At 44.7% G+C, this 23,966-nt stretch overlaps 4 protein-coding genes and 1 long non-coding RNA gene across 5 annotated transcripts in view; 1 reads left to right on the top strand and 4 right to left on the bottom strand.

Annotated features, from left to right (window-relative positions):
- Ugt1a6a (UDP glucuronosyltransferase family 1 member A6a) overlaps positions 1-1,093 on the bottom strand; it is a 61,316-nt gene extending 60,223 nt beyond the window's left edge. The window contains 1 exon segment of the mRNA NM_001039691.3: positions 956-1,093. The gene's annotated coding sequence lies outside the window, so the exon portion shown is untranslated.
- Ugt1a7c (UDP glucuronosyltransferase 1 family, polypeptide A7C) overlaps positions 1-8,581 on the bottom strand; it is a 68,804-nt gene extending 60,223 nt beyond the window's left edge. The window contains 1 exon segment of the mRNA NM_130407.2: positions 7,691-8,581. Within this exon segment, the coding sequence (NP_569091.2) occupies positions 7,691-8,548 (858 nt within the window). The 5' untranslated portion in view covers positions 8,549-8,581.
- Ugt1a8 (UDP glucuronosyltransferase family 1 member A8) overlaps positions 1-21,022 on the bottom strand; it is an 81,245-nt gene extending 60,223 nt beyond the window's left edge. Inside the window, 1 exon segment of the mRNA NM_175846.2 lies at positions 20,168-21,022. Coding sequence (NP_787040.2) covers positions 20,168-21,022 — 855 coding nt within the window.
- The window catches only part of Ugt1a9 (UDP glucuronosyltransferase family 1 member A9), a 111,259-nt gene that overhangs the window by 60,223 nt on the left and 27,070 nt on the right, over positions 1-23,966 (bottom strand).
- LOC148003833 (uncharacterized) lies at positions 1,155-4,576 on the top strand. The gene is made up of 4 exons (XR_015629732.1): positions 1,155-1,440; positions 1,768-2,053; positions 2,478-2,582; positions 4,102-4,576. It is a non-coding gene; the product is annotated as an uncharacterized LOC148003833 (long non-coding RNA).

Genomic DNA, 23,966 nt, shown 5'->3' with positions numbered 1-23,966 from the left:
CTTTCTTGGTGAGCATGTGGTCCAGCAGCCCAGCCTGCCACTCTGGGGCTCTTCCATTCCTTGTCATCTTTATCTCACCTTCTGTGCCTGTATTGTGTCTCTCCCGACTACCAGTAGCATGCGCAGCGTGGGGCCAACCAGTGTTCTATTGTCCCTCCCCTATGGTATCCAGGGCTCCTCTCTATGGTGGCTGCAGCATCCAGATCAGTGTCCCGCATACAGGAGGCTCCCAGTACCAGTTTGTGCGTGACTGAACTAGCTTTGGGGCTGCCTCTCTTTTCATCCCTGTGCTTCATTTTCCATCAAATAGTAAAAGGTCACTCCAGGAAGGACAAGCACAGAGCCAGCTCCCTTTTGAGGAACTGGCCACTGACTCTTTGACATGTATGTGTAAGGGAAAAACCAACTTCTTCCTTCTGCATCCTCCCATGCACGTGGCCCTTGTGTTACCAGGCAATGTGTGAGTCAGGTCAGCCACTTGACAGAGTTGGCTACAGACCAGAGGCTCCTTTTCTTAGCTTTTCCAGCGGCTCTGCTAGAACCACTCTGAGAACTAAATTGCTCAGTCAGAGCACGGAACACCCACGGTGCAACAAGACATCAGTGGGGACATGCAAAGGGCCTGGTGGAGGGGCATGGATGTGCTCTGTGCTCTCGAGCAACCTATCCTCCACACCTCCAGCAGCCTGGCAGCTCCCCAACCCAATCCCTCTGCACTTTCACGCTGGCTCCAGCTCTCATCCTTATAAACTTTCCAAAAGTCACCCCCTTGAGCATAAGCTTAAAAAAAAAAAAAAGTAAAAGCACCCATTGCAAATAAGGAACCAGTACAGGTTTTCCCTCCCGGCCCTCATAAAACCAACAGACATTTGTGAAGCTCTGGATGGGGAGACAAAGATCCCTATCTTTCAAATTCTGTATTGCTCTCTCACAACACATAATTTTTTTTACTTGCCTTTCAGAGAGTAAGGTTATAGACCTGCGCACGTGATGAGGGCCCTTGTGGAAGAGTAAGAAATCTGGAAGTCCGTTTTTCAGTCAGCCACCCTCAGCCACCATCTGAATTCCGGGTTTCCTAACCACCACCAAAGAGGGCGGGTTACATTTGTTCTGTTTGTTAATAGCTGCTGAGGGCGGGCCGGGGAGTGATGGATGTGGAAATCAGGCAGCTGAGGGAGAGAGTGTTCTTTGCATCAAAGAACTGGCTCACCCAGACCTTGTCACGCACATTCTCACATTCCACATTCGCACATTGGAACCAGCATGCCAGCGCTTGCATTAACCTTGGCACCCTAGTGGACTGGGGCTCAGGAAAGCAGGATTGAAGGAGCCATCCCAAGGGCAAACCTGGCCCCAGGAACACAGCCAAGATGAAAGTTCTTTGTTTAAGGCTGACAAAGACTCCACTCAGCCCAAGCTGGGGTGAGGCATCATGGGGGGGTAAGGAGTGTTTCCTTATGTTTTATTTGATTCTTTGTGAGTTTTATATTGTGCTCCGCAGTTCCACTCCCATCCCCTCGTACCTGTCCTTAGCCTTTAACACACAAGCAAGCAAGAAAAACAACAGAAAGCACAGGAAATATCTCGTCAAGGAAGCCGCAGTATGTCACTGTGTGTCTTACAGTATGTCTCTCTGCCAAAACATCTTCACCTTCAACGCAAATGTTCATTGCAATAAGGCATTGGTCTGGTTTGAGATCTCTGGCTTCTGTGATATCATAGGGTTTGTTTTATGTTTGTTTGTTTGTTTGTTTGTTTATTACTCAGAATAAGAAGAGACAAGAGGGGGAGCTGCCTTCCCGGCTTACAGCAATGAGGCTCACAAAGGAAGCTCACTGCACTTCTTTCCATGCGAGCACCTGAGCAAGGTTCCTTCCACAAAAGCTCTCTAGAGAAAGTCTTGAAGCCAGCTGGCATTAGACTGAGGAACACAAGAGGAACTGTAGCCTCGGATTCTTTCCGGGAGACACACTTCTTACTGAGGCCTGAGGCCTAAGCCCTACCTAGCAGACTTGCTAGGAAAATAATCAGGCTCCTCTGGGTCCTGGAAGGGGTAAGGCTTATTCTTAACTTCCAGCAGGCCTACAGGGTCATAGGTTGAAATCAGGAAGAGGGCAGGAGAGGAAGGCAAGGATCTGTCAGAGCATCACTAGAGGGGTGCCTTGCAAGCTTTGCTCCTGAGAGTTGACTCTACTGTTTCTTAGACTGCTGTGTGTGTGTGTGTGTGTGTGTGTGTGTGTGTGTGTGTGTGTGTGTGTGCGTGCGCGCGTGCACGAGTGTGCCTGTACATATGTAATACAGACACAGGAGTGTGCAGGTTTCAGAAGTGTTTCTGTACTGGGCACCAGAAAAGGAAACGTAGCACGTCTGTCACTCCTAAGTTTGATACTTAAGAACTGCTGCTCAGGAGACCCAGCCCTGCCCAGGGAGGTGATACAGACAGGGGGTCTTGGATCACTTTTCTCCTGCCTGTACAGGGAAAGGTCATCTTTGACCCAAGGATTTCTGAAGAACAACTTGGGCTTGGGGCACACTCCAGTGGACTGAAGGGACAGATGCTGCGATGGAGCCACCCTGTGTAGGTAATGAGCAGATACCCCCCTCCCCCAAGTGGATGAAGGACGGCTGGCATTTGGAGTAGGAAGGAGGATTGAAAGTTTACAGGGGACATTTTCATGCCATGAGTTGGGAGCTATCTGGAAGGGTCAGCCATGTACAGGACTTCCCTTCTCAGGAACTCTCCCTTCCAGATCTTTCTGACACATGGGCCCGTGAATAAGAGGATCTACAAGATAACAGAGGACCTTATATAACAATTTGAGACTTGAAAAATCTGAATCTAGAACACAAAAATGGCAAAGTCAAACCTATGAATTGCCCTGGTTTTATTCCTGCTGCTGTGGTAAGATACTCTAGTAACCAGGAGCTTAGGGGACACAGGCTTATTTTCACTTTCAAGTCCAGGTTCTAGTACATCGAGAAGGTAAGATGGCAGGAACGTGAGGCAGCCAGGTAGAAGATCCTCAAGCAAGAACAGAGAAAAATGGATGCAAAACGGTGCAAAAGCTTAGTACTTAGCTAGCTCTCTCTACTTCTGTGTAGTCCAGGGACCCAAAGCAGGGAATAGTGCTTCTTGCTCTCAGGTGGGTTTTCTCCACATCGATTGTAGCAAGCAAGACAATCCACTAAGGACAGGGCCATAGGCCAACCCAATGTAGATTATCCAGGTTGGTGATGAAACTAACAGTCATTTCAATGTTTTAATACATATATGTATGATTATAGCCATATAACAATTTACTCAACTCAATCTATCAATTTACATAAACAATCCATGCAAAGTCAGAACCTGGGTTTGGATCCCCAACATCTGCAAGAAAAATTCATGTATAGGGAAGGTGGGCCCCCAGAGTGAGTGTGGTGCCTGGTGAATGAGTATTTGACATGATCATGGCCTGACATGGATTCTGAGAACAACTGGCCCATGATGAATTGGCAAAGCCATTATCCACATGGGCCAGCTAAGAAGCAGAGAACTTCACATAACGCCAGCGTTGTTGTATGTGTGTCTGTCCTGTCTTCAATCTCTCACCGCCAGCCCTAGCCAGGCCTCTGGTACCCAAGCCGCTCAGGAAGCAGCATCCAGGCACCACAGCCTGTAGCTGCAATCCCAGTGCTGGGGAGGGGACAAAGAAAGAGTCCTGGTGCTCGGTGGTTAGTCAGTCTAGATGAGTCGGTAAGCTACGGCTGCAGTGAGAGACAGTGGTTGAAGAAAGTAAGAGGGAGTGCAGTGGAGGAAGACACGTGACACTGCCTTTCATGCTTTGCACACACACACAGACACACGCATGCACGCACACACATATGAGAGACAGTGACAGGGACAGAAGTGGACACACAGGCACAGATGGATGGATAGATGGGTCGATGGTGGATGTGAGAGAGAGAGGGAGAGAGAGGGGGGGAGAGAGAACTAGAACCTGTGCCCCTTGTGGTACAGGAATAGGGAGCAGGGATGCACTTGCCATCATCTCAGGGCTTCCCTACTGGGTCCCTTGTTATTGATTCTCTTTGTGCCTCATTCTTCTCTTTCTTCAATAGTCAGCAAACTTCTGCCTGGCTAAAGCTACCTCCATTTGTCGATGGCCACATCCCTAACACTGAGCCAGGCCCACAGAAGTTTTTAGTAGACGACTGCTGAATGAAAGACTTGAGTCTTTAACAAACCCGTGTTGTGTCAGTGCAGCTCACAAAGGCTGAGGGACCACATTCAGAGGATCCAAGTCAACATTTTCCTAAGCTGAGAAAATTTCATTGTGGGGAACATTCCAAAAAAAGACCGAGGCAAGATGCTTCTCAAGTGTGCTGACAATACAGAAGGCAGCCAGCCGATTGCTGCTTACACAAGTGTGCTTCAAGATTAAGACTGGAAGTTCGGATCTTCTGTTGTTGTGCCTATAGCCACTGGTCTCCCAACTCCAGAGCCACCACAGTCCCAAATTGCCCACAATGACAGGAATGACCAGTGGATGGACTCAGTACTAAATTCTACTAAAACTCACTGTAAAAATGAAAAGGGCTGGAGTGACTCTTTCCTATTTAATCCATTCTAATATATTTTAATAATATCTTGCCATCCTTACTAATGTATGTAATAGCATCTCTGGATAAAATTAGTCTGCATAAACTCAGGAAGATTTTGTTAAAGGTAGCACTCAAGAAAATTATCTGTAAAAAGGGCCAGAGACAGAAAACATACCAGCATACACACACACACACACACACACACACACACACACACACACACACTTACACACAAACTTTCTCCCCAGGAAATATTTGTTTCTTAACAGACATAAGATCCAGGCTACCACTCCTGTTCTCTGGCAACATAAAACCCATGCGGTTTTCCAAGAGCAATGACCTTCTCACCTGAATCAGGGATGAAGGAATACATACATCCAGAGTTCGCTCGATGAAGATTTACCTTACTACAGGTACTACGCACACGCTCTTAGTCAAAGGACTGTCTGTGAGTTCTGAATATTGCTTTCTGACATTGACTTGCCTCGATATTTATCCATAAATAGCCTTCCACATATAAAAGACCTTTCCCACATATAAATCCTTTAGCAGATACATGAAACCATATGTACATATAGATACAACCCTTATCTGTAAAACCATGGTTCAATGTATTCAGATTTTATAGGTATACAGCTATAAAATCAGATATGGCTTTAATATCAGTAAACATTGGAGGGGTGAAATGAGCTACTCTAATATCACTATTTGAACGTTCAGAGACTTTCAGGTGCCACCCTGGGAAAGAGGGCAAGTGTGAATGCATGGGCTGGGTAGTGCTTGGCACTTTATTGATGGGGAGGAAAGGGGAGAAAAATATCTTTCAGCTAGCTGACTCATGCTCCTCAACGTCCTGCCACCTGTAGCTCCCTTGGGTGACTTAACCTTGTGTGACTAACCCAAGAACAGAAAGACTCCTCTCACGGTTTACAATTTACTTAGATTGTGCAATCTCTGGGTGCCCGTTGCCCTTAGGGACCAGAAGAGCATCAACCTCTAGGACTGTGGCTGCAGAAGACGAGCAGCTGTGTGGGCGCAGAGACTTACACCAGATCCTCTAGAGCGGCACTTACCCCTGAGCCTTCCCACCTGCCCCCACTCCTCACTTTGACACCCATAAATCTGTAGTCCTCTACCTCGTAGGAGGAACATCATTTCACTTTGTCGAAGAAGTTTCTTTTTTCACATGAGAATATGGCAATTTGTGAGAACATGTAGCCCAGTTACAAGGTCCCCTAGACCTTGTAAGTCGCCAATACCATAATCAGCAAAGCACAGTCCATTCCTACCACCATCTTCTATCTTCTGTGGTTGAGTTTCTCCTCAGAGTAAATCAGTGCTGGTGCTAAGCAAAGCCAGAGGTCAGCAGCAGACACACACACACACACACACAGAAAAAGGGAGGCTGAAAACCCTGCAGGAGCTGTGGAGGAGCACAGCCTTGTGGAAAGCCTGTACTCACAAGCCATCAAGGCCCTCTCGCAGACGGTGGGTACCAATCAGAGAAGTAAGAAAGGAGCAGCCCTCATTGAGATGCCCACTTGTGTGTTCACATGATAAGAAGAGCTTAAACTGTCCAGCACTGGACAGAGAGATGTGCAGTGTGCCGCCGGGCAATTTACAAACAGCTGTGAAGAAATGTGTGGGACACCAAGGATTCTGAAAGCAGCAGGAAGTGCACTTCAAAAAGGAAACTTCCGTTTTCAGAACTGGTCTCGAAGCAAAGTGGGAAAAAATTTCTTCAGGCAACCAGACCCTTTGCTCACAAAGGAAATGCTGCCTCTGTTTCCAAGGTATTGGGCACAGGGGAGATACTTAACACAGATTTTTATTCCCCTCCATGACACCACACACAGGCTTGCCACAGACAGTAAAAAATCTCTTCCGGGATGGGTACATCTGCATCACAGCCCCTGTGCATTGTGAAAAGAGGCCACAAAGACTGTAAGAGTCAGAATACCAGGAAGTCTGCTGTGAAATGGTCTCTGCATAAATGAGACCAGAACAATGGCATATCAATGGGCATGCCAATGTGGAAGGGGGAAATTCCACAGTGTCCCACCCCTAGACAAAGAACTACAGGCTACTGGGAGAGTTAGCCTCTCCTAGGCATGAGTCCTTTATTGGATGTCCAATACAAAATGGTCAGCCCTGATACCACATACACACAAATAACAAAAACAGACTCAGCAGCCTATATCTGCACTGTTTTGAAACACACACACATAACAATAATTATCAAAGAAGAAGAGGCACTCAATTTGAGAGTGGGATATATGGGTGGGGTTGGAGGAGGGGATAGGAAGGGAGTCATTATATAATTCTATTTTGTTTTAAAATGTAGAAAAAAAAGGTGGTCAAAATATATAATCACCATTACAGGAATTTAAATACCCATAAGACACAAGTAATGAAAACATTCAGATGTTTGAGATTCAGACAAAACTAAGCATGTTGAAATCTAAAATATTTTAAGAAAAAGTTGTCATTCAGAGCAAAGGGGAAAGTTAACCAATTCGGACTCCCACAAATAAAAACCATGTAGATTTAAAAAAAAAAAACAGCCAGCAAAGAAAGAACCAACAACATACAAACAAAAACCCCTAAAAGCCATGCACCACACACATGAAAATCTGAGTGTTAATATTCCTAAATAAAAACGATAAATTGCTAACCCTGGCTAAAGGTGTGTGTGTGTGTGTGTGTGTGTGTGTGTGTGTGTGTGTGTGTGTGTGTGTATGATTTCCTACAGAGGAAATGCAAATGCTCCAACAGGCTAAGGAAACAGATGTCAGAGACTGAAGCAGATACATAGAAAGAGGTAGAATCCAGGACTGAGCAAGGAGGAGCTTCATTTCTTGCTGTATCTCTCACTCTTTTGGCAAAAGCAATGCAGGTTGGTGATTATAGATGAGAGTGTCAGTGGTAAACATGCATATCCACCAGCAAAAATTATCACGAATCAACAACTAAGTGTGAACAGTCAAAAGAATTAGATCAAAAGAACTGAAAAAGAAAAATATAAATGACCAACCACTGTTCAGTAAGGAACAAATTCATCACCCAGAGCTGCCCCTCCCTTCATGTTCGAGGAAAGATAATGTACCTTGGAAAGTGGCTTCCTTTGGTGGCAGTTGATCCCTCCAATGTGGATCACATTGGGCATCACAGGTCTGGGTAATTCCAACGTGAAGTCTGTGCGTAACAACCAAACGGACACTGGGCTGAAGAGGTCTGTCATAGTCACCGGGGTCTGGAGAACTTCAGAGGCAATGTCGGTAGCAGTTCTGAAAAAACTGGGACAGAATGCATGCTCCCCCATGTAGGAAAGAAGGTTCCACACTCTTTCCTTGAAAGTCATGGTATCTGTGAGTTTCAAGATACCTCTGGGGACATATGAAGGAGGACTGGGGCACTGGGAGCCTTCTTCAAGATAGTGACAAAATATCCCCCTGCTGAAGACCACTGACGGGAGAGAAAAGTACTTGGCAACAGTTAAGCCACACACATCAAAAGGATCCAGAAACACAGCATCAAACGAACTCTGCTTCAAGTACTCCACTAACTTCTTGTCCTTAAACAAACTCCTACAGTGTGAAAACAGTAATTCGAAGAAACCCTGGGCAGGGCTAGTCAGTAGAGGAAGAACTCCGCCCTCTTGTTGAGTTTTCCACTGAGAGTCAATAAAAAACTTGAACTCCCGATTTAAATCCTCCTGAGTGTGAGAAACTGAATACGTTTTCACCGTAAAATTCAGTGGTTTTCCCAGCTGCCAACTGACCTCTGGAACAACCACCACCACCTCATGGCCTTTGGGAAGGAGCTTCTCCACAACCATCTGCATGGTGAACCAGTGGCTGCCATCCATGGGCACCACCAGCAGCTTGCCTGCATGCCCAAAGCCAGAGGCCAGCAGCAGGCACAGACCGAGAGGAAGAGAGGCTGGAACGTCTGCAGGAGCCATGGGAGAAGTGCAGACCAAGGCAAGACAGCTGCTGAGACTGTGCTCTCCTAACACAGCAGAGGAAGTGTGAGACAGTGAGAAATCTGCCCCCTCAAGAGGGCGTGTCCTCACATAGCAGTTCCTGGCAATGATTTACTTGGGAGAACAGTAATAATTGAGTAATCATCATTAAAACATGCTCTTTTGTTGTCCTGAACAGAAGGGCTTGTGAGCCTTTTCTTGGGCAGAATCACACAATGTGAGCGTAGAAGGAGTTGTAAGGAAATATACTTGACTCTAAGGAGTCCAAATGATTTTACAAAAGGAAGCAAGTTTCAAAGAAGCCTACATTTCTAGAATTAGACTCAAAGCAAAAGTCTGGACACTTTCTATAGGATACCAGACTCTCTTCCAAAGCGATTTGCTGCTTCTGCTTCCAAGGCTCAGGGGAAGTTCCTGAACCTGCCCCTCCTCCTCACACATAGAACCAAGTCGGCCAGATGAGCCATCCTGCTGTCTCTGAGCATGTGCAGTGCAGTTCTTGTTCCATTTCCAGACACTCTGTCTTCTGACTTGCTCACATGAGACTGACAACCACCCCAGGGACTTGAAGGAAGGTGAACATCTACCTCCTAACAACATCCCCTCTGATGCACCCGAAGTCATAGGCAGACATATTCTATGGAGAAGCAGAGAGCTCTACTGTGATGCCCCTTAGTGACCCAGGGAACTTCACAGAGCTATGGCTCTGTCTCCCATGGTTTTGCAGCATCTGCAGGGTTGTTTTCACCTTGTGGCTACTTTGAATAGAGCTGCCATTAGTGCCACATGCAGGTTCTTCTCAGGAAGTGATCTCAAGTCCTGCAACTAGGGCTGCTAGCTCATGAGGAAATTCTGGTGTTCACTGCTAAGACATCAGACAGCTCTACACAGGGCTGTATCATTTTAATTTCCCACCAGGCCTGAATTATGGTCTGGTCTCCACGTCCACTCTGAAGCTATTTTTACTTTCTTTTTTAGTATACTCTTCCTGGTGCTGTGGATGGCATCTTGTAGATCTTGCAGTTTCTACTTGCATTTTTTTAACCACTTCCCTATCCTGCCTGATCTTGCCAGGACAAGAGAGCAACACTTGAATTTGAAAGTCCGGACACTGCAGTCTCTAATCTTCAGAGGTAACACCGTCCCCCTTTCCGACCGATTGGTTGAAAATCTCTCCTTCACGAAATACACTAGAATGTGAGAGAGATGCCGACCAATAATAAAGCCTTTGACTTCCAGCACAACATGTGTTCAGAAGAGTTGCTCTAGCTAGACAGAAGTTTCTTGAGCTCTGTGTGGCCTTTCTTCTGGTTAATTTTGACATGTGATGATTTGATTTATCTTCAAGGTTTTTGTTTTTCCTTTGATTTTGGATTTGGGGTTTCTTATCTGTTTTTCTTTCATTTTGTTTGCTTGTTTGGGACAGGGTTTCTCTGTGGAGCCATGTCTGTCCTGGACCTCACTCTGCAGACCAGGCTGATGTTGAACTCACAGATCTGCCAGCCTCATCCTCATGAGTGCTGCGATGAAAGGCATTGCACCACCATCCTGGGCATATTTAGAAGGATTTTTAAATAGTAAAGTTCATTTCATTTTTAAAAATTATTTCGTGTATTTTTAAAAAGTTATTATTTATTATTTAAGTGTATGTATGTTTTACCTCCATGTATGTATGTGTACCACATGCATGCAGTGCCCATGGAGATCAGAAGAAGTCTGTGGGCTTCGAGTTAGAGGCTGTGATGTGGTTGCTGGGGATTAAATCTGGGTTCTTCTGAGAAGTGAGTGATATTCTCAACCACTGGATCTTATCTCCAGCCCCACGACTTATTTTAAGTGGCCATGAGGGTAAGGAATGTTTGTTATGATACCAATTATTTTAATATTAAGCATATTTTTAATTCTGATGATGTTAAAAACTGTTTTTAATGAATGCGTGCATTTTACTTGGGAAAGAGCTATGCATTTTACACAAATGAGTCCAAGCATGCATCTTTATATTCTATTCTGTTATTGTTTTAAAGATACTCAAAATCTTTTACAATGCTGGATAAGCAGAACAAGAATCGAAATGGACAGGTCTGCTGTTACAAAACCTCTCCAGAGAGAGCAACAGGGCGTCAGACCTGAACTCACGTGACTCCTAAGTTAAACAACTTAAAGGAGCAGCTCATTCCAAGTCTCTACGGCTGTCTTAGTCGGAGTTTCTGTTGCTGTGACAAAGACCACGGGAAACACATCTTGGACATCAGACCAAGGGGTCAGTCAAGGTGATACAACCGACCAGGACAGAAGCACCTAGTCCATAATAGTTGGAATCATAATGGCAGGGTCTTTGGCATGTTATGTGTACCCAATAAATCTTATACACCAATAAAGGAAATTAACTACATGGTTAGATGGAATGTAAAAACACAAAGGTATATTTCAACGACCAATAACCACTTCAAAAACAAAATAAACTAACCTGTAACTCACAACTTTAAATACCAAAAGCCTAGAAATACATTTTAATGATAAAGATAAAACTTGTCTACAACATACAATTGTAAGGACAAAATTTTATGACTGGCATGAAATGAAATCTCAATGTGTTAAGTAGAATGCATATTCCTGACAAGGACACAAGACCAACACAAACCAGTGCTTTTCAGTTAATGAAAGCATTTTATGTAATATGCACACTGCCCTACTGTTTGTTTTCATTTATGGACCGCAGCAACACACTTTCCAAGGGTTTATTTTAATGATGAGTATATGTGTGTCTCTGTGGGTGTGTGCACAGGTGTGTGAAGGTACCCACAGTGACCAGAATTGGGTGCTGGAATCCTGGAGCTGAAGTTAGGGTTGGATGTGAGGAGCCTGAATGTGGGCTGGGAACCAACCTGGTCCTCTGCAGAAGCAGCAACTGCACCCAGCTCGACAAAACCATTTTAACTTCTAAGGGAGACTGTATCATGGGACGCACCAACACAATTTGGAAATCAGTAGTCGTGGGACTCACACTACTAAAGTTACTAAAACCTACCAGAGAAGCAATCCATTATAATACGGTGCTGCATGTGAGTATGGCCAAACTGAGAGGTTGGAAGCAGACATAACCTGAAAATTAAGGCCTGACAAAGGTGCACTCTACCAGTCCACCAAGGAAGCACGAGGGCTTCAAGTGATGGTAGTGACCTGCAGTCCTCAGGCAACCACAGAGAAATTCAGACACCTATACAGCGTGGGGTCAAGTTCTCAGAAAAATGTTGTCAGCCCTAGAGCAACTGAAAACACTCACATATGAGCTTGTGTTTTAGGATTGGAAACAGGCTCTGATATTTTGGTTTTGGAAACAGCAGTACATACTGAAATCCAGAAGGTTTTAAAGAAAAAGATAACATTTAAAACAAAGGGAAAAGTTAACCAATTTGGATGCCCACAGTAAAAACCATCTCAATTAAAAGATGAACAGCCAGAGACCCAGAAGGGTAGTGGCTCAGGGGTTAGGTGTTATGGCTTCCTCTCCACAGCACCCAGGTTCAATCCACAGCTCCCACATGGGGGCTCACAGCCATCTGCAACTCCAGTTCCAGGATATCCCATGCCTTCTTCTGGTTTCTGTGTGTATTCCATGCACGTGGTCTACATACAGGAAGGCAAAACTCCTTACTCATAAACATGAACAAAGATTGAAAGAAAAGCAGCTGAGAAAAAGGTGCAGCACGTATTTGGAGGACTGACTGTTCATGTTCCTGAGCTCTAGAGGCTGGCAGCAACTGGAGAGGTTGGTAAAAGGATGTCAATATGCAATTCATCAAGGAGGAAATACACAAGTGCCCCAACCACCTACTGAAACTGCTAGTGAACACGGAGGCATCGACACAGAATGTTTCATCGACACAGTTCACAAAACTTTAAGTTGGACAACATGCAGAGAAGCAGGGGAAATGGAAAACTCTCACACAGTGACCAAATGCTGAGTTATTCCAAGTTTGGAAAGCAATTAGCCAAAAGCACTAAAATGTGCTGTGTGTGTTCCTAGCCCCAGCCACTCTGCTCCTGAGGCTGTGTGCTGCTGAGAACATTGCAGCAGGATTAGGAAATGCTCTGTGTTTAAGAAAGGTCTAAGGACCTAGGAGATGGTGGTACATGCCTTTACTCCCAGCACTCTGGAGGCAGAGACAGGCAGGTTTCCTAAGTTGAAGTCAGGTTGGTCTAGCGAGTAAATCCCAGGACCGATAGCCAATGGCACACAGAGAGCCCTGTATAGAGAGCAGGAAAGCAAGAAACAAGACAGCTGGCATAGACAGGGGGAAGCAAGAGGAACTGTAGCCTCAGATTCTTTACACACATCTTACCGAGGCCCCATGGCCGGGCCCTTCCTAGCAGTCTTGCTAGGAAAATCATCAGGCTCCTCTGGGTCCTGGAAGGGGTAAGGCTTGTTCTTACTTCGAGCAGGCCTACAGGGTCATAGGTTGAAATCAGGAAGAGGGCAGGAGAGGAAGGCAAGGATCTGTCAGAGCATCACTAGAGGGGTGCCTTGCAAGCTTTGCTCCTGAGAGTCGACTCTACTGTTTCTTAGACTGGTGAGTGTGTGTGTGTGTGTGTGTGTGTGTGTGTGTGTGTGTGTGTGTGTGTGTGTGTGTGTGCACATGTGCCTGTACATATGTAATACAGACACAGGGGTGTGCAGGTTTCAGAAGTGTTTCAGTACTGGGCAACAGAAAAGGAAACGTAGCATGTCTGTCACTCTTAAGTTTGATCCCTAAGAACTGCTGCTCAGGAGACCCAGCCCTGCCCAGGGAGGTGATACAGACAGGGGGTCTTGGATCACATTTCTCCTGCCTGTACAGGGAAAGGTCATCTTTGACCCAAGGATTTCTGAAGAACAACTTGGGCTTGGGGCACACTCCAGTGGACTGAAGGGACAGATGCTGGGATGGAGCCACCCTGTGTAGGTAATGAGCAGATACCCCCTCCCCCAAGTGGATGAAGGACGGCTGGCATTTGGAGTAGGAAGGAGGATTGAAAGTTTACAGGGGACAGCTTCATGCCATGAGTTGGGAGCTATCTGGAAGGGTCAGCCATGTACAGGACTTCCCTTCTCAGGAACTCACCCTTCCAGATCTTTCTGACACATGAGCCCGTGAATAAGAGGATCTACAAGATAACAGAGGACCTTATATAACAATTTGAGACTTGAAAAATCTGAATCTAGAACACAAAAATGGCAAAGTCAAACCTATGAATTGCCCTGGTTTTATTCCTGCTGCTGTGGTAAGATACTCTAGTAACCAGGAGCTTAGGGGACACAGGCTTATTTTCACTTTCAAGTCCAGGTTCTAGTACATCGAGAAGGTAAGATGGCAGGAACGTGAGGCAGCCAGGTAGAAGATCCTCAAGCAAGAACAGAGAAAAATGGATGCAAAACGGTGCAAAAGCTTAGTACTTAGCTAGCTCTCTCTACTTCTGTGTAGTCCAGGGACCCAAAGCAGGGAATAGTGCTTCTTGCTCTCAGGTGGGTTTTCTCCACATCGATTGTAGCAAGCAAGACAATCCGCTAAGGACAGGGCCATAGGCCAACCCAATGTAGATTATCCAGGTTGGTGATGAAACTATCAGTCATTTCAATGTTTTAATACATATATGTATGATTATAGCCATATAACAATTTACTCAACTCAATCTATCAATTTACATAAACAATCCATGCAAAGTCAGAACCTGGGTTTGGATCCCCAACATCTGCAAGAAAAATTCATGTATAGGGAAGGTGGGCCCCCAGAGTGAGTGTGGTGCCTGGTGAATGAGTATTTGACATGATCATGGCCTGTCATGGATTCTGAGAACAACTGGCCCATGATGAATTGGCAAAGCCATTATCCACATGGGCCAGCTAAGAAGCAGAGAACTTCACATAATGCCAGCGTTGTTGTATGTGTGTCTGTCCTGTCTTCAATCTCTCACCGCCAGCCCTAGCCAGGCCTCTGGTACCCAAGCCGCTCAGGAAGCAGCATCCAGGCACCACAGCCTGTAGCTGCAATCCCAGTGCTGGGGAGGGGACAAAGAAAGAGTCCTGGTGCTCGGTGGTTAGTCAGTCTAGATGAGTCGGTAAGCTACGGCTGCAGTGAGAGACAGTGGTTGAAGAAAGTAAGAGGGAGTGCAGTGGAGGAAGACACGTGACACCGCCTTTCATGCTTTGCACACACACACAGACACACGCATGCACGCACACACATATGAGAGACAGTGACAGAGACAGAAGTGGACACACAGGCACAGATGGATGGATGGATGGGTCGATGGTGGATGTGAGAGAGAGAGGGAGAGAGAGGGGGGGAGAGAGAACTAGAACCTGTGCCCCTTGTGGTACAGGAATAGGGAGCAGGGATGCACTTGCCATCATCTCAGGGCTTCCCTACTGGGTCCCTTGTTATTGATTCTCTTTGTGCCTCATTCTTCTCTTTCTTCAATAGTCAGCAAACTTCTGCCTGGCTAAAGCTACCTCCATTTGTCGATGGCCACATCCCTAACACTGAGCCAGGCCCACAGAAGTTTTTAGTAGACGACTGCTGAATGAAAGACTTGAGTCTTTAACAAACCCGTGTCGTGTCAGTGCAGCTCACAAAGGCTGAGGGACCACATTCAGAGGATCCAAGTCAACATTTTCCTAAGCTGAGAAAATTTCATTGTGGGGAACATTCCAAAAAAAGACCGAGGCAAGACTTTTCTCAGGTGTGCTGACAATACAGAAGGCAGCCAGCCGATTGCTGCTTACACAAGTGTGCTTCAAGATTAAGACTGGAAGTTCGGATCTTCTGTTGTTGTGCCTATAGCCACTGGTCTCCCAACTCCAGAGCCACCACAGTCCCAAATTGCCCACAATGACAGGAATGACCAGTGGATGGACTCAGTACTAAATTCTACTAAAACTCACTGTAAAAATGAAAAGGGCTGGAGAGGTTCCTTCCCACTCACCCCATTTTAAAAGATTTTAATAATATCCTGCCATCCTTACTAAAGTATGTAATAGCATGTCTGGGTAAAATTAGTCTGCATAAACTCAGGAAGATTTTGTTAAAGGTAGCACTCAACAAAATTATCTGTAAAATGGGCCAGAGACAGAAAACATACCAGCATACACACACATGCGCACACACATGCACACACACACACACACACACACACACACACACACACAATTATACACAAACTTTCTCCCCAGGAAATATTTGTTTCTTATCAGACATAAGTTCCAGGCTACTACTCCTGCTCTCCCTCAACACAAAACCCATGCAGTTTTCCAACAACCATAACTTCTCGCCTGGAACAGTGATGAAGGAAGACATACATTCAGAAGTGATGCAATGAAAATTTACCTTCCTACAGGGACTATGCGCATGATCCTAGTCAAAGGACTGTCTGTGTGATCTGAACATTGCTTTCTGACATTGTCTGGCTTTATATCTATTCATACTTAAGGTTCCACTTATACAAAGCCTTTCCCACATATGCATCCTTTAGCAGATACATAAAAGCACATGTACAGGGCTGGAGAGATGGCTCAGTGGTTAAGAGCATCAGCTGCTCTTCCAAAGGTCCTGAGTTCAAATCCCAGCAACCACATGGTGGTTTACAACCATCAGTAATGAGATCTGATGAAAGAAAAAAAAAGCACATGTACATATAGATACAACCGTTATCTGTAAAACCATGGTTCAATGTATTCAAATTTTATAGGTATATAGATATAGAATCATATATGCCTTTAATATCTGTAAACATTGGAGGGGTGCAATGAGCTACTCTAATGTCACTATTGTTCAGAGAGTTATAGGTTCCACTCTGGAAAGAGGGCAAGGGCACACACATGGGCTGGGTAGTGCTTGGCACTTTATTAATGGGGAGTAAAGGGGAGAAAAATATCTTTCAGCTAGCTGACTCATGCTCCTCAAAGTCCTGCCACCTGCAGCTCCCTTGCGTGACTTACCCTTTCATGACTTACCCTTGTGTGACTTACCCAACAATGGAAAGACTTATCTCATGGTTTACAATTTACTTAGATTGTGCAATCTCTGGGTGCCCAATGCCCTTGGGGGCCAGAAGAGCATCAGAACTTCTAGGACTGTGGCTGCAGAAGACGAGCAGCTGTGTGGGCGCAGAGACTTGCACCAGATCCTCTAGAGCAGCACTTACCCCTGAGCCTTCCCACCTGCCCCCACTCCTCACTTTGACACCCATAAATCTGTAGTCCTCTACCTTGTAGGAGGAACATCATTTCACTTTTTCTAAGAAGTTTCTTTTTCACATGAGAATATGCCAATTTGTGAGAACATGTAGTTCTCTTTTACTTCTCAAATGTCCAAAGCAATGGATAGCCACATTTTCTAAAAAGAGGTTGATACCGTTACTGTGGGTTTCCTCAATGGATCTATGCAATTTCATCACACATTCCCTTGAGCACTCCATGAAGTCAGAGCATATGATTTCCTTGTCTATTTGTCCTATATCACAGTACCCAGCTATGGCTTGACCAGAGAAGGACAAAAAGGGTTTTTTCCAGACTCAGCTACATCGTGCAAGTTTTCTACATAGTTTTATTAGTAGCTTAGTGGTATATGTCAGGTAATAAAGCACATTTGACAAGGAATTTTATAGGTTTCCTAGGGGTGTGATCCTTGTTAGTGCAAAGCATTGACCCTGTTTTCCTTAAATGGCACAGAGAAATTCAGACACCTATACTTCCTGGGGTCAAGTTCTCAGAAAAATGTTGTCAGCCATAGAGCAATTGGAAACATTCAGAAATGAGTTAGTTTTTGGAAACAGCGTCTGATATTTTGGGTTTGGAAATATTAATATTTACTTAAATTCAGAAGGTATTAGAGATAAATTTAACATTTAAAACAAATGGAAAAGTTAACCAATTTGGATGCTCCATAGTAAAAACCATCTCAATTAGAAGACTAACAGCCAGGCAGCCAGAAGGGTAGTAGCCCAGGGGTTAGGTGATATGGCTTCCTCTCCACAACACCCAGGTTCAATCCACAGCTCCCACATGGGGGCTCACAGCCATCTGCAACTCCATTTCCAGGATATCCCATGCCTTCTTTTGGCTTCTGTGTGTATTTCATGCACGTGGTCTACATACAGGAAGGCAAAACTCCTTACACATAAACATGAACAAAGATTGAAAGATAAGCAGCTGAGAAAAAGGTGCAGCACATATTTGAGGGCTGAGTGTTCATGATCCTGAGCTCTAGAGGCTGGCAGCAACTGGAGAGGTTGGTAAAATGATGTCAATATGCAATTCATCAAGGAGGAAATACACAAGTGCCCCAACCACCTACCGAAACTGCTAGTGAACACGGAGGCATCGACACAGAATGTTTCATTGACCCAGTTCACAACAATTTAAGTTGGACAACATGCAGAGAAGCAGGGGGCATGGAAAACTCTCACACAGTGACCAAGTGCTGAGTTACTCCGAGTGTGGAAAGCAATTAGCCACAAGCACTAATACGTGCTGTGTGTGTTCCTAGCCCCAGCCACTCTCTTCCTGAGGCTCTGTGCTCCTGAGAACATGGCAGGATTAGTAAATGCTGTGTGTTTAAGAAAGGCATAAAGACCTAGGAGATGGTGGTGTATGATGTTAGTCCCAGCACTCTGGAGGCAGAGGCAGATTTCCTAACTTGAAATCAGGGTGGTCTAGAGAGTGAATTCTAGGACAGCCAGTGGCACACAGAGAGCCCTGTATAGAGAGCAGGCAAGCAAGAAACAAACAACCAAGTGGAAGAGAAAAGAAGAAAGACAGATGCATAGACAGACAGATGCACAGAAAGAAGGAAGGAGAGAGAGAGAGAGAGAGAGAGAGAGAGAGAGAGAGAGAGAATGAATATCTGGGATATTAAGTATGTATCAGCATGTGTGGGTTAGAAACACAAAAGCACATTTAAAACAACACACTTGTCCAGTGAGCGCATGGGAAGAGTTGGAGAGGATGGGTGGGTTGAGATTTGCTCAAAATCCATTTTATACATGCGTAAGATTCTCAAACAAAAAAATTAAAAACTACTTTTTAAAGACCATGATAAATTTACTTTTGTGATTACTACCAATTGATGGAACTTGAAAAGGGACAGAGAAGACACTTTTTGTCCAGGCTGACACTGCATCTTGTTTAAGGTCACAGCTCTGGATGTTAACAACTGCGGACTATTTGTGAACTACATTCCTGAACCTGGGAAGCACACAAAACTCCGGAGGGTTCTCTCTCTCTCCCTCCCCCTAACCCTCCTCTCTCTCTGTCCCTCCCTCCCTTCCTCCTTCCCCTTACTTCCTTCCTTCCTTTCCCAGAACTTGCCAGGGTGGTCTCGAACTCACAGAGATCCACCTGTCTCTGACTCCCAAGGGCTGGGATTAAAGGCATGGGCCACTACCACTCAGCCCAATTGTCACATTTTTGAAATACCAAGTTATTTTGGAGAAATGGTTTGAATGTGACAGGAAGTCCCTTAAATTATCGATATCCAGATGAAATAATTTCAATGTACCTATATAATAATTGAAGGACATATTGACACCACTGGTTATTACTTACACAGTCTGACCTCAGCCCACAATGATTGCTTGTATTTCAACACTTACACTTTGAACTGGCCCTGTGGAATATGTACTTGTGTAAGTTCTAATTTGAGTAAGCTGAGTTTATTGTAAAAAAAAAAATGACATCAAATCAAATCAATTTATACGAAGTAGTAGTAGACCTTATAAAGATATATTTTAGTACTGCTTAACGTATCATGCATACCTTGGACCAAAAGCAGACTCAATATAGTAAATCGTCAGAAGAATTTATAGCATCAACATTTTTGCTGTGACATAAAAGTTGTCTCAAAGGTGATACCTAGACCAACCTTCCAAAGAACTGTTTCATTTTTTTAAAACAAATTTCATTTGGTGTATTGCTTTCCTTTGCTCTTAGGACGTTGATGAGTTAACAAAACAAGAAAACAGTATGGCAAGAGAGGTACTACCAGAACATAGTTTTGTTTTCCTGAACACAGTCTGGATTCAATCTTTTGTCTTTTTTTTCCTTTGAGGGATCTTTAAACCATTATCCTCTAGTGCCTAAATGAAAAGAAACTCTCATAATGATGGGACTGTGCGCTACTGAAAGTAAATGGAAATTTTCAAGTGACTTATGGCATAGTTGAACAACGAATGTTTGTTGCATTTAGACTGACGTTTCTAAAGCTGTTACAATCGAGTTACTCTCACTGGTTTACCATGTACAACTGAACATGAAACGTCGGATACCTACAATGAACACATAGCTTAAAGTGCTCTTTAATAGGGGGTAGCAGGAAGGAGCACATCAAAGCTTCATGTCTTACTGTGTTTCTCAAAAGGCAATAATGAAAGCAGCCTGGTGGTCAGGAGGACGGCAGTGGTACACACACATATCAACATTCTCACTACTGCATTTCTGTGGGAACGACCACAACAAAACCAGAAAAGCACAAACACAGATGACAAAGCGCTGTTCAGTGAGGAACAGCTTCGTCATCCAAAGCCAACCCTCTTCACCTGCTTAGGGAAAGAGGATGTATGTACCTTGGAAAGTGGCTTCCCCTGGTGGCAGTTGATCCCACCAATGTAGACCATGTTGGGCATCACAGGTCTGGGGAACTCCAGCACAAAGTCAGTTCGAAACATCCAAATGGACACTGGGCTGAAGAGGTCTCTCATAGTCACCGGGGTCTGGAGAACTTCAGAGGCAATTTCTACGGCAGTTTTGAAAAAGTAGGGGCAAAATGCACGCTCCTTCATGTAGGAGAGATGGTTCCACACTCTCTCCTTGAAAGTCATGGTGTCTGTGAATTTTGAGAGAATTCTGGGAACATAAGAAGGAGGACTGGGGCACTGGGCACCCTCATCAAGGTAGTGGCAAAATATTCCCCCGCTGAAGACCACGGACGGGAGAGAAAAGTACTTGGCAAGAATTAAGCCACACACATCAAAAGGATCCAGAAACACAGCATCAAACGAACTCTGCTTCAAGTACTCCACTAACTTCTTGTCCTTAAACAAACTCCTACAGTGTGAAAACAGTAATTCGAAGAAACCTTTGCCTGAATGCTTCAGTAGAGAAAACATCCCTACTTCTTGAGTTTTCCATTGGTTGTGAGCAAAAAACTTGAAGTGGTAGTTTAAATCTTCCAGAGTGTAAGAAACTGAGTAAGTTTTCACGGTAAAATTCAGCGACTTTCCCATGTGCCAACTCACCTCTGGGATGACTACCACCACCTCATGCCCTCTGTGACTCAGTTTCTCCACAATCATCTGCATGGTGAACCAGTGGCTCCCGTCCATGGGCACTACCAGCAGCCTGCCTGCCTGGGCAAAGCCAGAGGCCAGGAACAGACAAACACACAGAGGAAGGGAGGGTGGACAGCCTGAAGGAGCCATGGGAGAAGTGCAGACCAGGAGAGTACAGGGGCTGGAACTCTGTTCTCTTGAATTTGGGAAGGGGAAAGCTTGTGGAAGTTAGAAAGCCTCCCCCAGAGGAGGGCGTGCACTCACATTCATTAAGAGAGTACACTCCCTGACAATGACTGACTTTTGAGAACAATAACAATCAAGCCATTATTGAGATGCCTACATGTTTGTTTTTCAGATAAGAAGGGCCTGTGACCCTTTTCTTGGGCAGAATCACGAAACGCGAATTTAGAAATGGTTATGAAGAAATATACTTGACTTTATGTCCAAATATTTCCACAAGAGGAAGGAACGAAGTGTGAAAGAAACTTACATTTCTAGAATTAGTCTCAAAGTAAAATGTAGGCCACTACACTGTGCCCTAAAGGGATTTACTGCCTCTCTTTCTAAGGCCTAAGGGGTCGGTCCTTAGCATGGCCCTTTTGACAGTGAAACCACAATGCCAGATGAGCAATGCTGTGGGTCTTGGCACCACGGAAGTATTCTTGTTCCACATCTAAGCTCCTGGAGTGCTGTGAGATGCTAAAATAAGATAGGCAACTATAGTATGGACCACTCCAAGGGCCTGCTGGCATGTGACTGCCATCTCTTTTACTTCTCAAATGTCCAAAGCAATGGACAGTCACATCTTCTAAACAGAGGTTGGTACAGTTACTGTGGGTTTCCCCAAGGGATCTATACAATTTTGTTCCACATTCCCTTGAGCACTCCATGAAGTCAGGACATATGATTTCCTTGTGTATTTGTCCTATTGCACAGTACCCAGCTATGGCTTGACTAGACAAAAACAAAACGGGTTTTCTCCAGACTCAACTGCATCATGCAAGTTTTCTATGTAGTTTTATGAGTAGCTTAGGGGTATATGTCAGGTAATGAAGCACATTTGGCAAGGAATTTTATAGCCATCCTAGGGGTGTGATCCTTGTTAGTGCCAAAACATTGTCCCTTTTTTCCTTAAATGTCACTATTAATAGATACACAATGGCTCATCTACCTTGGTGACTGGAGAACACTGGGGCCATTATTTTTGAAGACTTAAAAACAGCTAGCATGCCATGTCTTTAATTCCAGTACTAGGGAGGCACAGTCAGGTAGATGTTGTGAGTTCAAGGCTCGCCTGGTAGATCATAGCAAGTTCCAAAACAGCTTTAGCTATATAATAGACCCTGTCTCAAAATAAAATGAACCAAATGAAAATTGGCTAGGGTGACATCTATAGGTTTCTGGTATGGGAAGACTTTGGCTCTGATCCTCCCAAAGAAAAATGAACTAAAAACACCCCAAGACCTCGTTTTGAAACCTCAACTATTGGAAACAAGCCCAGGAAGAGTGAATGGTTCACAGAACTTAATGAAATTAAAGTAATAAAGAAAGAACAATTGTTTTACTCAGATCATACCACCCAACTCCTATTCCCAAATCAGTGTAATGCAGATAAGGAGATCATTTACCCGACCATCAACCTGCTGGCAGGGAGGTGAGCTACTGATCAAAATACAAAGTCCTTAGTGTGTCCAGAGTTCCTAGACCTGCCCCAGAGATATCTCTGGTGGCTGAAGAGTTACTAGGAGGAAGGTCATGCCACATGGGGTGAAATAGAGTCAAAGAAAGGAAGCAGGGTCACACTTCCATGGCACCTTAGTCACTTCTCAGCTATGGCACCTGTCCAGAGCTAACTACTAAATCCTAGCCCCTCTACAAAACCAGCCAGGTCAACCTTCGTAGGCATAGGAAACATTCGAGTCAGCATCGCTTTCTATACTTCTGTGTTCCTAACACATCCCAGAGCACAGTCTGACTTCCCTGGATGAACAAAGAGCTGCATTCCTGCCCACTTCGGAAGAATGTGGGAACTGGCTGTGATGGCTCGTCCTGGTCGTCACCTTGATCAGATCTTCAACCACCTAAGAACCAAGCTCCTGGCCAGACCTGTAAGGGCTTTTCTCCATCAGGACATCTGGAATGGGAGGAAAGAGCCACATTGAATGTGATGGCGCCTTCTAGCGGCAGACCAGGTCAAAGACCTTCCCAGGGGGACATTGTACTTTTGACCTCATTGCCTTCAAGCCCCACTGGACAGTTTAATCTATCCTGTTGCTGATACTTCTTCTATATTCCTTTCCTGATATTGGAGCTCAACTTCACTGGGCTTCCATATTGACTGAAGACCAGTGGGTCTCCAGGGAACGTTTAGGGCTACAATGTGACTTTAAGACTTGTTAGGTATAGAGTGTCGTGGATTGAGCAATAACCCAGCTCTCAGGCTCTCTAGTGTAAAGACAACCGTTATTCGACTATCTGGACTGGACTGTGTAATCCAATGTAACTACCCCCCCCATTTAACATATATTCATTCCTTCAGTTTTATTCCTACAGAAAACCTTTACTAAAAAGTTGAAAAGCATTAAAAGGCAGACGTTTCATTCAGCTAGACTCCCTGGTTAATGATCCTACCCAGATAGGAAATCAGCCCAATCCTATGATCTCAGAGACCCAAAGGGCATATCTGTGTTTGTTCAGGGAAGCTGATCAGTGTCCCTCCTTGGTCAAAAAGACCTACTAATTAGCCCTGCACAGGCAGAGAGACTGCCACCATTATGTTTCAGCAAAACCTGCCAGCAGCCCTACCCAGCCTAAGCACAGAAGCAACGTGCATCTTAGTCAACTAGGAAGCTCACAAGAAGCCCTCTTACTCCGAGATACAGGCTAGAATAAATGACAACGGGTCCCACCCACGGGGAACAGGTCAAGAAGAATTCAAAGCAGAAGTTTGACTTTTCAACACAAAGATATTAATAGTATAACGAGTATAAAGACATACATGGAAGAAACTAAGACAGGGCACTGAAGAAATTGAAATCCATAAATGACTAAGACAGAATTCAGAACAAGAGTCATAAAAATGGTCAACAGA

The sequence above is a fragment of the Rattus norvegicus genome, chromosome 9, assembly GCF_021556685.1.
Source record: "Rattus norvegicus strain SHRSP/BbbUtx chromosome 9, alternate assembly SHRSP_T2T, whole genome shotgun sequence".
In the NCBI taxonomy this organism is placed as follows: Eukaryota; Metazoa; Chordata; class Mammalia; order Rodentia; family Muridae; genus Rattus; species Rattus norvegicus.
Note: the sequence above shows the minus strand (reverse complement) of the source record. Positions and strands in the feature narration are given on the sequence as shown.